At 34.6% G+C, this 13,637-nt stretch overlaps 1 protein-coding gene across 42 annotated transcripts in view; it reads right to left on the bottom strand.

Moving 5' to 3' along the window:
* The window catches only part of SOX6 (SRY-box transcription factor 6), a 701,188-nt gene that overhangs the window by 356,401 nt on the left and 331,150 nt on the right, over positions 1 to 13,637 (bottom strand). For all 42 annotated transcript variants that reach the window (XM_071218188.1, XM_071218196.1, XM_071218191.1 and 39 more), the window contains one exon: positions 1,111 to 1,318. In XM_071218188.1, the coding sequence (XP_071074289.1) occupies positions 1,111 to 1,318 (208 nt within the window). The remainder of the gene's footprint in view (positions 1 to 1,110; positions 1,319 to 13,637) is intronic.

Raw genomic sequence — 13,637 nt, 5'->3', positions numbered from 1 at the left:
TAAAAATAAATTGAATGAAAAACACCTTTTGCTTCAGAGGTAATCACCGGACATTGTAAATCCTCACAGGGCCTACATGATGGAATAGAGGAGAGTATGGGCCATGATGTGAACCAATGTATATGAGGTGCAGAGGTGCCCAAAGATGTACTTACCAAATCCAATGGATGTGTCATGATGATGGGAACGAGTGTTGTTGGGGGGGGGGAAAGGGGGGGTGGGGGGTGGGGTTGAATGGGACCTCACATATATATTTTTAATGTAATATTATTACAAAGTCAATAAAAAATAAAAAAATAAAAAAAAAACACCTTTATATCAAATTCCCATTTCCCTATAGTGCCAAAGGGTCTAAATTTACCTCACAATGCTAGCAAAAATCTAGAGCCATTAATTATCCTAAATTTTAAGACCTAAAATCTGAACACAAAAAAATGAAAGAACTTATTTAAGTATAGAAATCACTTAGACATAATATATTTAGTTTTAAAATATTACTGAAGAGTCTTCCTTTGTCTTTGTTTTTTAGGACTAAAGAGAATTTGAGTGGACTCTTGTGGAAACAGAGATGGTTGATGTGGGATGCTGCAATAGATGCCACATGTCAAAGCACTCCCCATTGAACACTTTTAGCCTTAACAATATCAGAAACTTTCAATTTCCTTAATTCTACAACATTTGGAGGTAAAATAATATTTACAAAAATGAGGAAAAATAAATTACAATTCTTTTTGGTTTTTAAACAGTTGATACGTTCAAAATGAAATAATACCGACTAAAAGGAAATAAGGGATAATAAATTAAAAATAAAATTGCAGCTAGGAAAATTCCCATACTACTTTTTTTCAGGGTGAGGCTTATAGTCAGTTTAAAACCATGATTTGTTATCATTAGAACCAAATAAAATGTACGAAGTTTTAGAAAAACAGAGCTATCTGTATAACACTCCTAATGGAGTACAGTCTACCATCACCATGGAAACCTCTGAATAACTTTTTACTAGCTAGTGCCAATTATGCACTTCTCTGGCCCTTGAAATCCCACTCATTTTTTTTTAACTGCTTGGAACTTTTAGAAGAAAAAAAGCCGAACAGTGAAGTCCACACATACCCTCTTGTTCAGTTCGAGTCATTTCCTCAAGCTTCTTCTGTTTCAGTGTATCCACCACATCGGCAAGGCTCCCTTTGCGGCGTTCTGGGGTTCCAAAATTAACACTGGTCATTATCTCACGGTCCCGACTCCCTTCGTCAGGCTTATGTGGTGAGGTAGAGGTATTTCGGAAGGAATATAGGGAACATAACTTATTATTCTCTGACTCCTAGAAAAATAAAATATAAAATAAAATAGAACATGAGTTTCTTTGCTTACAGTTGGAGAAAAATTCCAAACACACACACAGAATGACAGTATATGATAAGTAGGTAAATAAATTACATTAGCTATCTCTGCTTGAACAAAACTAAGCATTAAGAAGCAGTCATCAAAGAAACCACCTGAAATGGCAGATGTTTACTTTTTTGTGTTTATTTTTAAGTTATAAAGCAGCCTCAGTAGTTCGAAAACTTAATTTAAAAATAGGCACTTCAACTCCTTATTCATTTACACCCTTCATTTAAAATAGATCAGACTTGATAAATAATTATTAGGATTGGCAAAGGTTTTCTTTTAGTAGCACACTTCTCTTAGTAACCTTTTCACAGCCTGAAAAATATGTACATTACAAAAATGTTAACTTTTATATTTAGAAGCAGTAGGTAAATTAGCTTCATTAGTCAATATTAATTGTTCACCAAAAAATACGTATAAAATATCTAAATCAGTGCTGGGGTTGGGAGAGGATGTTTTTTCCCTAGCTATACATCTGTCCAAATTTACATTCTTTACCTTTACCACTGATACTTCAGCACATAATTTTCATGTGACATTTAAATACACTTTTTCAAAAAGGACAAGTTTATTACAGAAACATTTGCACAGGAATTACTTCATAGTACAGAGAAGTAAGAGGGTTAGATCCATCAGTTAAGGAAGAAAAGCAAATCTTAGATTGAAAATAACAAATACTTAATAAAAGTTTATAGAAAGGAAATGTATGTTCATCAGAACTAAGGGTTGGCAGCAACTATTATTTGGCCATTCTGTAGTCTTGTATTCTCATTTGTGTATGTCTGAGTGTTCTCTCTCCCTATTAAAAAAATAAAGTATAAAGTAAAGCATGTAGTCTTTTGTGATTCTTATCATAAGCTTGAAAATCCTAATTGTTCCTATATCCCTCCCCTTCACCACAAACAAAGAAACCAAGAAAACTTCATTAGCTAAAATGGAAGAAGCATGAGACAAAAGATACAGAGCTAATAACCAGTGGGAAAGGGGGAAAAGGAAAATGGAGTCTAGAGAATAAGTTTTTCATATATTGAATAAGATAATTTTAACCAATAAAAGCTAAGTTTTTGGGTATCATTGTCATTGTATATAAGGTAGGAATAAAATTTATTTATGGGGTTATTGGGAGCATATAATGAGATAACATTTTTAAAGCACCTAGACACAGTGCTGAGCTCACAGGAGGTGGTGTTTAATAAAAAATGGTTGGTACTATTACTCTGAAGAAAGGAGCAGATCCACAAATGGGGCCAAGGTTTTTCCTTCCCTCTGGACCTGAAAAACTGTAATGTAAAAATGTTGATATGGCTCTTGAAATAAATTAAATATTTTGAATACTGTGAATATACCAGAATCCATTGAACTGTATACATTAAATGGATATATTATGTGGCATATCTACTATATCTCAATAGAGAGGTTAAAAAATATTTCAAACCAAATTTTAGCCTTTTTCACATTCCCATGACTAGCACAATGCAGAGTACAGAACAGACACTCAAGAAGTTTGTGCTGAAATTTTACCTATGCTTTTTTAAATCAATTATCATCATTTGAATCAGTCATGCTCTAGTCATTTGATTTTAAAAGCAAACTATCCTCATATCATAGCCTATAAATCAAAAAACCCTGAATCAACCTAAGGAATTAAAGACCAAGTTCTGTGGAAGTAGTTACCTACAAAAGATTCACCACTGACCATAATAAAGAGGATTTCCCCATCACTTCCAAACTGAAATTGGGAAAAACAGTAGAAGTGGCTCTCCAGATGAATAACAACTTCAGATTTTTTTCAGAGCCCTGTGCACATAAGCTCCACAGAGTAGCAAATTTTTCCTGTTAGGACTAATTTAAAATGGTCTTATTTATTCATTGTCACTTACTCATTAGATCATGTTCCTTGATTTTTAGTCAGGCTTTTGTGGTCACTGTCACCCTGCACCAAAAACAATAACATGGGTTCCTTATTGCAACAATGATCCCACTGTTTTCAGCCCCATAATCTACACAAAGTAGTTCATCACTTCCAAGAAGCAGAGAACAAGAGGCTGAAAAATCATGATATTTCTGCTAGAAAGTCACAAGAACTATTTGCAATATGTCACCAAATCACCAAAATAAAGCAGTAGATAGAACTATAAATGGCTTAAGTCATATAATTCACCTTATAATAAATCCTTAGGAACAATGAAAAAGGGAAAAAGTTATTTCTGGTCCTCACTTTTTAACTTTCTGAAACTTAAAAAATATTGATTTTTTTTTACTGGAGGCCTATAGGTAATTCATATTAAAAGAGCATATAAAATCCAAACATTTATAATAAAAGGATTACTATTATCTGACATACAGCCAATAATGCCATATTTAAAAAATAAACTTGAAAAAGTTATCTCTAATATTTTTCTAGGGGCTTAATAACGTGTACATTTTCTTAAGTAAAAAAGTATAGCTTCTTTTAAAATTTCTTAAAAACAAAACAAGTCTTATGACACAATTGAGGCAGATGCCCACTGATAACATGTCAATCAAGTCTTTTTGTTTTTCTTTCAATTAAGTCTTAATACATGTTACTGTACACAACCATGGAGAGATTTGAGGTAATATTTCCTTAAAACTCTGGTTCTCAAGTTTCATTGTGCAGAAGAATTATTTGAAAAGTGTGTTAAAATTCAGATTCTTTCACTCCCTGATGAAGCCTAGGAAATTGAATTTTGATGAGTATCCCATGTGATTCTGATGCACAGGTTCTCACCCCACTTTAAGAAACACTGCTCTCTAAGAAAGAAATTAAATAAAGATGCTTTTCCTTAATGTTATAATACTGATATTATTATGAATATTTTCAAAAAGCATAGTTAGTTGTGATGTAAAAACAAACCTGAGAGTTTATTTCCCTTCTTTTGAGTTTTCTTCTGAAAACGACCGTATAACATGACTTTTTCACATGAACATGAACATCACAAAAAGCAGAGTACATGGGGCAATGAATTAGTGGGGTCATTCTAAGCAAATTTACTATAAATGTTTACTCTGAACCTTTAACCTCAGGGGCCCCACCAAACCTAACATTACAGAAAATTTTTAAAATACTGTTTGAAAGAATTCCAGTATCACTACAAGGACTAAAATGATGCTGATTCAAATTTTCCAAAGAACTTTTCACAGGAAACCAATTAAACACAGCACATAAAATATGTGTAGATAACTGAAAAAATACACAGTAGTACAAAGAAAAAGTCATTAGGCAGAGTTTCTAGAAAAGAAAAGCAATTTTCACAAATCAGGAATATTTAATTAAGATGTATTCCTGTGTCTGAAGGGATATAAAAAGAAACAAAACACAAAATATACTAAAATAAATACAGCTCAGAATTTTCAGAAGTTATTATTCAATACTGATTGCTCAGGGGCATTCAAATTACTGAGATCTTTGGGCCTTTGTTCATGCTGTTCCTTTACCCTGGAATGTCCTCCATCCTCGTTGACAATGAACCTAACCCACTTTTCAAAGCTCAGATCAAACTATATTTCATCTCTGAAGCCCTCCCTGACTATACTGGGTATCACTATCCTCCTAAACAACATATCAAAGCACTTAAACAGAACCATACAAATTAGCATTTAATAATACACTGGTATAAATTATTCATTACTATATTGCATGTGTTAGTCATATCTGCAAGTAAATTTTTAACTCTTACAGGTTTAGGACCACGTCTTATGCTTCTAGATACCTCCAGAGCACCAAAAAAAGGAACATTATTGGCTAATGAACTGATACTTGAAACAATTACTTACCAATATATAAAAAATAATAAAAAATTAACACTAGGGGCAAAGATTTGCTCTAACAATGCCAGTATTGTTTCTTAAGCAAAATATGGAGAAATAAGATATTAAAATTAAAAATTTAGTTCAATAAAAGATGATATAGCTACACAATGGAGTACTATATACCCATTAAAAACAATGTTTCCTATATATACACATAGATATATTTGTTGAACATAGGGTTGCTCATAGTGATGAGAAAGAATCTGCATGCCCAAATGAAGGGATTAAGGGCATTATGGTTTTATTCATATGACTGAATAATTGAAACTACTGAAAATCACATTTGTGCAGAGAAATTAATGACACATGGGAATATTCATAATGTATTGTTCACGAAAAAACTGGGTTTCAAAACACTGATATATATTATTTAAGAAAAAAATTATATACAGGAAAAAAAGAGACTAGAAGAGCCAACTAAACATTAATAATGATTTCCTCTGAGTGCTGAAATAATGAGTTTTTATTTTCTTTTTAAAGTTTTGCAAGTGTTTGATCATAAACAATATTTTAAATTAAAAAATAGATACTCTTTTCAAAGTTGAATATAAGTAGCAAAAATGTAGAGATTATACATTTATAAGGAAAGATATTAAATGTAAAAGAAGGATATAAAGTAGTATTTAAGCACAATCTTAATTTTATCCTTGTGTGGTACAAAGATAGATATGGCCACATACACACAGAAAATAACTAGAAATATATGTACCAAAATATTTACAAAGATTATTAGTAAAATTGTCTTTCTTGTTTACTTGTATTTCCTAATTTATCCTCAGTGAACATACTACTTTGCAATAAAGAAAAACAAAAGTCTTTTTTAGAGACCAGATACAGAGTACTACATATTATATGATTCCATTTATATAAAACATAAATATAAATCAATTCATAAAGATGAAAGATTAGTTGTTATGTAGGTCTGAGGAAGGAATGCTAAGGGATTTAGTCTTTCTTTTTGGAGTAATGAAATTGTTATAGAATTTTTAAGATGATGATAGTGCAACATTGTGATTATACTAAAAGCCAATGATTATATACTTTGGATAGAATAGCTAGAAACAGAAGCTATGTACAATGGAGGATGCATAGAAAGTTTGAGAGGTGAGGAATTTTCTTGTTTGTTTCTTTGTCTGTTTTTTTTGTTTAGTAAATATTGAAATAATGATTGAAGTGATGAATGCACAACCATGTGATTACAAAAAATACCATTGTACACCTTGGAGAAACTGATGCTTTACTAATATGTATCAATAAAGTTGACTTTAAAAAGTCATTTTTTAAAGAGATACTCAGAAGAAATAGGGGAAAAATTTTAAAAAAGATTTTGGCCTTCTTGAAGATACCTAAAGAGGTTTTATACTATAGACCTTCTCTAGTGTACCCAGAAAAAAAACAGCCTAGCTTTCTCTCCTTGGCATTTCCACAGTTCAGAGATCCCAAATAATATTTTCTAATGAATCTAATTATTTAAAAGAAAACCCTTGTATAAGCTAAAATCTGTATCCTTATAATGCATGTACTCCAGAAAAACATTCTTAAATCTAATCCATTCTTTCAGGGTTAAACCCATTGAAGCAGGAGCTTTCGATGAGGTTACTTCAGTTGAGGAGTGGCCCATCTCAATCAGGATGGGTTTTAATCCTATTACTCAAGTCCTTTTGAAGAGAATGAAATTCAGACAGAAAGAAAAAAAAGCCATAGGGAGCAAGAAGATGAAACTGACCCTAGAGGAGAATGAAGAGACCAGGAGATGCCATGTGCCTTGCCATATGACAGAAAAGCCAAGAATCCCCAGCAGCTAGCCTCAGAATACAACAGTCTTCAGGTGGAAAGCACTGCCTTAATGATAGCTTGATTTGGTCATTTTCCCAATCTCAAAACTACAGGTGAATAAATTCCCATTGTTTATACCTGACCCATTTCATGGCATTTGTTTTAGCAGGCTAGGAAACTAAAACACTACCCATTACTTTCTGTCTTCCCTCAGAAAAAAAACACAAAATCAGTCTATTTCCTCTTCCATATCACAATTGTTCAAATATCCAAAGAGAACAATCAAATTAATAGTCCTTTTTTAGGTGAAACACCTCCAGTTTCTACACCAATTTCTCATTTGACATGATTTCCACACCCCTTTTCACCCTCCTCTGACACATTCCAGTTTCTAGATGTCGTTCTGAAAATGTGTTGCCAAGGACTGAATACCAAGTTCCATATCTTTTATTTTCAGCAATAAAGAAATCAACATTCAGCAAAGTTTAGTAGCTTCCCCCATGTCACAAAGGTAGAAGTGGCAAAGCTAAAATCTAATTTTAAGTTTTCAGACACCAAATATAATGTTTCTTCTATTCCATAGTGCTATAATATAATCACTTCCAAATAGCAAAATATGACATAATTCCAGTCATACCTACCTTCTAACTTTTTCTGTTTCCTTACATTTCTAAAGAGGAGATTACTTACTTTGAGGCAGGAATTAAACATTGCTAATAACTCCAATCCAATAACTAACAAGAACTACCTTGTAATAGCTATACATTGTGGTGTAACAAATCATCCCTAAACTTAGGGCTTAAAATAACAAATCAGTTATTGTGTTTAAAGGCTTCTGTGGGTCAGGAATTTGGGAGCATCTTTACTGGGTGGTGCTGTGTCCAGTTCTCTCATGAGATTACAGTTTTGTCAGTGGCTAAGGTTGGAGTCATCTCAAACGCTTCTTTACTCACAAATCTGGTGCCTGGGCTGGCAACAACTCAAGATCAAGGGCTGGAACAGCTGGGGTTCCTGGGACATCTGTCTCTATATGTCACCTCTCCACATGTTCTCTTCTCTCAGGTATGTTGGCTTCACAGTAGCTGTGCATCTTACATACTGACTTGGGGCTCCAAAGATGCATGTCCTTGAGAGAGCCAGATAAAACCTGTATCATTGTTTCTAACCTAGCCTTGCAAGTCATGTCATGTCACTGTACTACATTCTATTTAATGGAAGTAAATCATCAAGCCTTGACCATAGTCAAGGGGACAAGAATTAGATTACTGTTCGTATAAGATGGGGTACAAAGAATTTGTAAACATGTTTTAAAACCCTGATATATCTAAACATCAAAATCCTGAATACTCACACTTCCACACATATCCAACAACCATAATTATTTCAGTAAATAATCATCATTCTAGAACTTCTTTCCTGTAAACTACATCTCTACTCATTCAGCCACAGTCAGGCTGTTCAAACCCTGCTACCAACCCCATACAAAACCTAAATGTATAGTAATGAAAAGTCTTGGATTTTTTAGGACAATTCCAATTTCATGGTGACTCCTTTCAATAAAGGAAATCTAATGTATCATAAACAAATGTGTTATACCTTTGGGAAATTATTTAATCTCTGAGCCTCAATTTACTCATCAGGAATTATAATTATATCCTCACATAGTTGCTATGAGAAATGAATTATGTATAAAGCACTTAGTACTATGCCTAGTGCATAATAAGTACTCAATAAATGATAGCTACTCTTATTATTACATTCAAATTTTCTTTGGGCAATTGGCCTTTGTTTCAATTTCTGGTTCTTAAAACACCATGATGATAACCAGTGGTGCCTGTTTTAGGTTTTTAGTTATACTCTTCCATCTAAGTGGAATAATAAACTAAACTACATTACTCTCTTCCATATCAATGTTCAAAAGTCACTTCCTTTATGAAGTCATCTCCAACTAATTCCACAAAGACCTGGCACCTTACAAAGCTCCAGTAACCTTATTATTTGTAATTAACTTTTTCTAGGGAAACTATCAATTCTCACTTATCCATCTGCATATGGACTATCTCCATTCTGTCCTAGGGCAGTCACAGGCCTTTGCTACTCTGATTCAGTTGGGTTGCCAATTGACGGAGGCCAGGAAGGTGAAAGGGCAGCCACAAGATAAGCACAGGACATCAGTGTGCTGGGGTTGCAAAATTGAAAGAAAGAGAGTGCAAAGGTCAAGAATAGAAACCACATGCTGATGGAAGTCATTGTAATTGGGAGAAATGACCAGGATATGGCCCCTCTAAGCATCTGTATGAATCAACTTCCCTACCTGTTGCCCAATCTAATTGCAGAGACAGAATATTATCCTCTCTTTCCCTTTCCTGTACCCCTTAGGAAAACTTAATTAAATGTAATTGTTCTTATTGCTTTGTATGTTGTCAGTTTTTGTTTTATTTTGCTTTGTTTTCCAGTTTAGTTGTACTGCATCTCCCATTAATACTGATGGGGCTCAATTCTGAAATAATACAGAGTTTCTAATTATGGGAAAGTTTTGGTAATGGGCGGTGGTGATGACAGCATAATATTGTGAATGTAATTAATAGCCCTGAATTATATATTTGAAAGCAATAGAAAGAGGGAAAACATATATATATATATATATATATATATATATATATATATATAAACACACATATATATGTTATTAGGATAAAAATTTTCAAAAAAAAAATGTGTACAAAACAAACAGGAAACCCTAATTTAAATCACGAACTATAGTTAATAATACAATTCTAAAAGTGCTTTTTCATCAGTTATAAAAAATGCACCATACTAAAGCAAGGTGTTGATAATAAAGGGATATATAGGACCTCTGTATTTTACACTTTTTCTGTAAAGCTACAACTTCTCTAAAGAAAATAGAAGCTCTTTTAATTTATTCTTTCAATTAAGTGGAACATTCCATTCCTTCTATAAAATAATCATACTTCTGTCCCCTGCTCAGTTAATACTAGTTAGTAGTCTCTTCTCCGGCATGCCTGAATACATCCATCACCCATTAGTTGAATTATATTTTTTTCAATAGTTATGCTTGTTCTCAAATTCACTTATGTTATTTTTATTATTATTATTATTTACATTATTAATTTAACATGACATGACCACTGAACTATTAACTGTGAAAGAGCTTTTCTATGAAGATTCTTAGGCTGAATGTAGTCAGACCGCCCTGGATGCAGGCAATAGAAGTAGCATTATATGTAGATTTTTAATAAACAGCTTTATTAATGTATAATTTACAAACCATAAGTTCACCCATTTTAAGGGTACAATTCAATGATTTGTAGCACATTTACAAAATTGTGCAAGCATCACCAAAATCTAATTATAGAACATTTCCATCACCTCAAAAAGTTAACTCATACTCGTTTACAGTCATTTCCCATTCCCACCTCCAATCCTAGCCAATCACTAATCTATGTTCTTTCTGTCTCTACAGGGTTGCTTTTTCTGGATATTTCATATAAATGGAATCATACAATAATTGTCTTTTTGTTTCTAGTTTCTTTCACTGAGCATAAAATTTTTGAGGTTCATACATTTATCAGTACTTCATTTATTTTATTCTTAATTGCCCAATAACATAACAATATACAGATACACCACATTTTGTTTTTCTATTCACCAGTTGATGGATATTTGGGTTGTTTCTTTTTTTTTTTTCTTGGCTAATGTGAATATGTACACTCAAGTTTTGTCGTGGGCATATGTTTTTTCTTAGATAGATACTTTGGAGTTGGTTTTTATAAAGGGTATTTATTTGGGGTAGTTTACAGATATCAGGCCATGAAGCATAAGTTATTACCTCACTAAAGTCTATTTTCACATTTTGGAGCAAGATGGCTGCCAATGTCTGTGAGGGTTCAGGCTTCCTGGGTTCCTCTGGGCTCAGCTCCTCTCTTTTCTCCACAAGGTCACCTGTAGACTATGAGGCTCTTCAGACTTTGCCTCTCTCCACCAGGTCAGCTATAGACTATCAGGTGAATGGCTCTGCCTCTCTCTCTGGGGTTTCTGCCATGTTTAAGGATCCGTCTCTACTCCTCTGTGTTCTTCTCCTGGCTCAGGTCCTCTCTTCCCAGGGCTTGCTTTTCTTTCCTCTGTGTGCTGACTTCCTGGGGCTCCAGCTTAAGACTTCAGCATCAAACTCCAATATCACAACTCTAACATCAGGAACCCTCAAGTCTGTCCTTTGCCATGCCTTTTACCTGTGAGTCCCTACCCATCAAGGGGTGGGGGCTCAAAGCCCTAATCATGTGGCCTATTCAAAGCCCTAATCATTACTCAATCATGCCCAGGTACAGAACAGATTACAAACATAATCCAATATTTATTTTTGGAATTCATAACCATATCAAACTGCTACAGTACATCATTTAGTAAGTCTATGTTTAACATACTGAGAAAGTGCCAAAATGTTTTCCTAAAAGGCTGTACTAATTTATATTACTACTGGGAATGTATAAGAGTTCCAGTTTTTCTACCACCTCAACACTTGATATTTTCTTTTTTTTTTTTTCATAATCATTCCAGTGTAGTGGATGTGAAGTAGTATCTTATTCTGTTTTTTCTTTTTTGTATTACCTAATGACCCTAATGACCAATGATGCTGAGCTTCTTTCCATGTGATTAATAGTTATTTGCATATCTTGGAAATATAGTTTCAAAATATTCATTTATCTTGGCTATTATGTTTCCTTGAAAAAAGGTCTATTTAAATCTTTTGCCCATTTTTTTAACTGAGTTGTCTTTTTATTAAGTTATAAGAGTTCTTTATATACTCTGGATATCAGTCCCTTATTATATATATGATTTGTAAGTATTTTCTCCCAATCTGTGAGTCATCTTTTCACTTTCCTAGAGGTATCTTCTAAAATGAAAAAAAAAAAAAAAATTTTTTTTAAACATGGTCCTTGAATGCAGTTTATATTATGAGGAAGAAAGATTGTTTAATGTGTGACGAAGTATGAAAAGACCAGCATAAAAAGGGGGTATATATATCAAGGAAGAATAAATCAGTTCTACTGGGATGAGGGAAGGAGGGTCAGGATGGCTTCATGGAAATGGATGGGTCTTGTTGAGATGAATAGAACTTCTGTGCTCTTCTATCACTTAGCTCCCTCTATAGACCTTTGTCATATTATCTTCCTTCACACAGGTCCCATATTAGTGGCTCCAGCCTTGATTCTTCCAGGGCACAATGACACAGCTTTATCCACATTCACTTTACTGTACTGTAATCAATTCGTTCCATGTCTGGCTTATCCACTAGACTGCTCTTTAAGGTCTGGAAATTTGGTTTAATTACCTTGTATTTATACTGCCTAGCACCTAGAGTGGTGCCAATAAACAGCAAATGCTCAAAAAAAGTTCGCTGAATAATAGAATGAAGCACATATCATTTGTATTCTATGGTTCCCTCTTACATGTGCTACCATAACAACTAACTCCTCTCCTCACTTAATATTTCCATCACTTCGTCACCATGTGGGTGGAAAAAAGGGAAGGATGTCTCTCTGAGAGCTTTAATAAACATCTATGCCTCACCTTCCCTTGCCTTTCCTTGCCTTCGATTCCCTTTCCTTTCCCTTCCATTTTCCTTTGCATCTGCCTCTTCCCCATTCCAAGAATCCTCGGTAGAAGTGGCTTTTTTTTGTCCTTATTTATTTTTTTAATATTACATTCAACAAATACCCATATACTCCCCACCCCCTCACCCCACTCCTCCCCTCATAGCAACAATCTCCTCCATCATCATGAGACATTCATTGCATTTGATGAATACATCTCTGAGCACTGCTGCACCTCATGGTCAATGGTCCGCGTCATAGCCCACACTCTCCCATGTTCCATCCAGTGGGCCATGGGAGGACATACAATGTCTGGTAACTGTCCCTGCAGCATCACCCAGAACAACTCCAAGTCCTGAAAACGCCCCCACATCTCATCTCTTCCTCCCATTCCCCACACCCAGCAGCCACCATGGCCACCAATGCCACATTTTCTTCGATTACTAATCACAATAGTTCATGAATAGAATATCAGTAAGTCCACTCTAATCCATACTCTATTCCTCCATCCTGTGGACCTTGGAATAGTTGTCTCCACTCCACATCTATATCAAGAGGGGGCTTAGATTCCATATGGATGCTGGATGCAATCCTCCTGCTTTTAGTTGTAGGCACTCTTGGCTCCATGGTGCGGTGGTTGACCTTCTTCAACTCCATGTTAGCTGAGTGGGGTAAGTCCAATAAACCGGAGTGTATGAGCTGAAGTCTGCTGAGGCTCAGGGCCTGGCTATCACATGGTCAATCCAGAGATTCAGATCCTCTGGGTATATATTAAACCCCAGCACCAACTACAGTTCTGGTAAAAGTAACAGGAGAGGCTTGTGAAAAAAGATCACGTCTGAGTCCAGCTCCATCACACAGAAACACAAACTCCAAGTAAGGGCAAACTGACATGGCACCAAACTCCCTCTGCCATGACCATAGAACCTGTGGGTCTCTGTAGCCCTCAGAAGAACCAATACCCAGGGTTATATCTACTTTATCTGTCTCTCGGACTCTGCTGAGGTGTGCATAAGGGCAACCCCTCTGATA

The sequence above is a fragment of the Dasypus novemcinctus genome, chromosome 10 (genome assembly GCF_030445035.2).
Source record: "Dasypus novemcinctus isolate mDasNov1 chromosome 10, mDasNov1.1.hap2, whole genome shotgun sequence".
Taxonomy (NCBI): domain Eukaryota; kingdom Metazoa; phylum Chordata; class Mammalia; order Cingulata; family Dasypodidae; genus Dasypus; species Dasypus novemcinctus.
The sequence above is the reverse complement of the archived record's forward strand: the minus strand, read 5'-3'. Positions and strand labels throughout refer to the sequence as shown.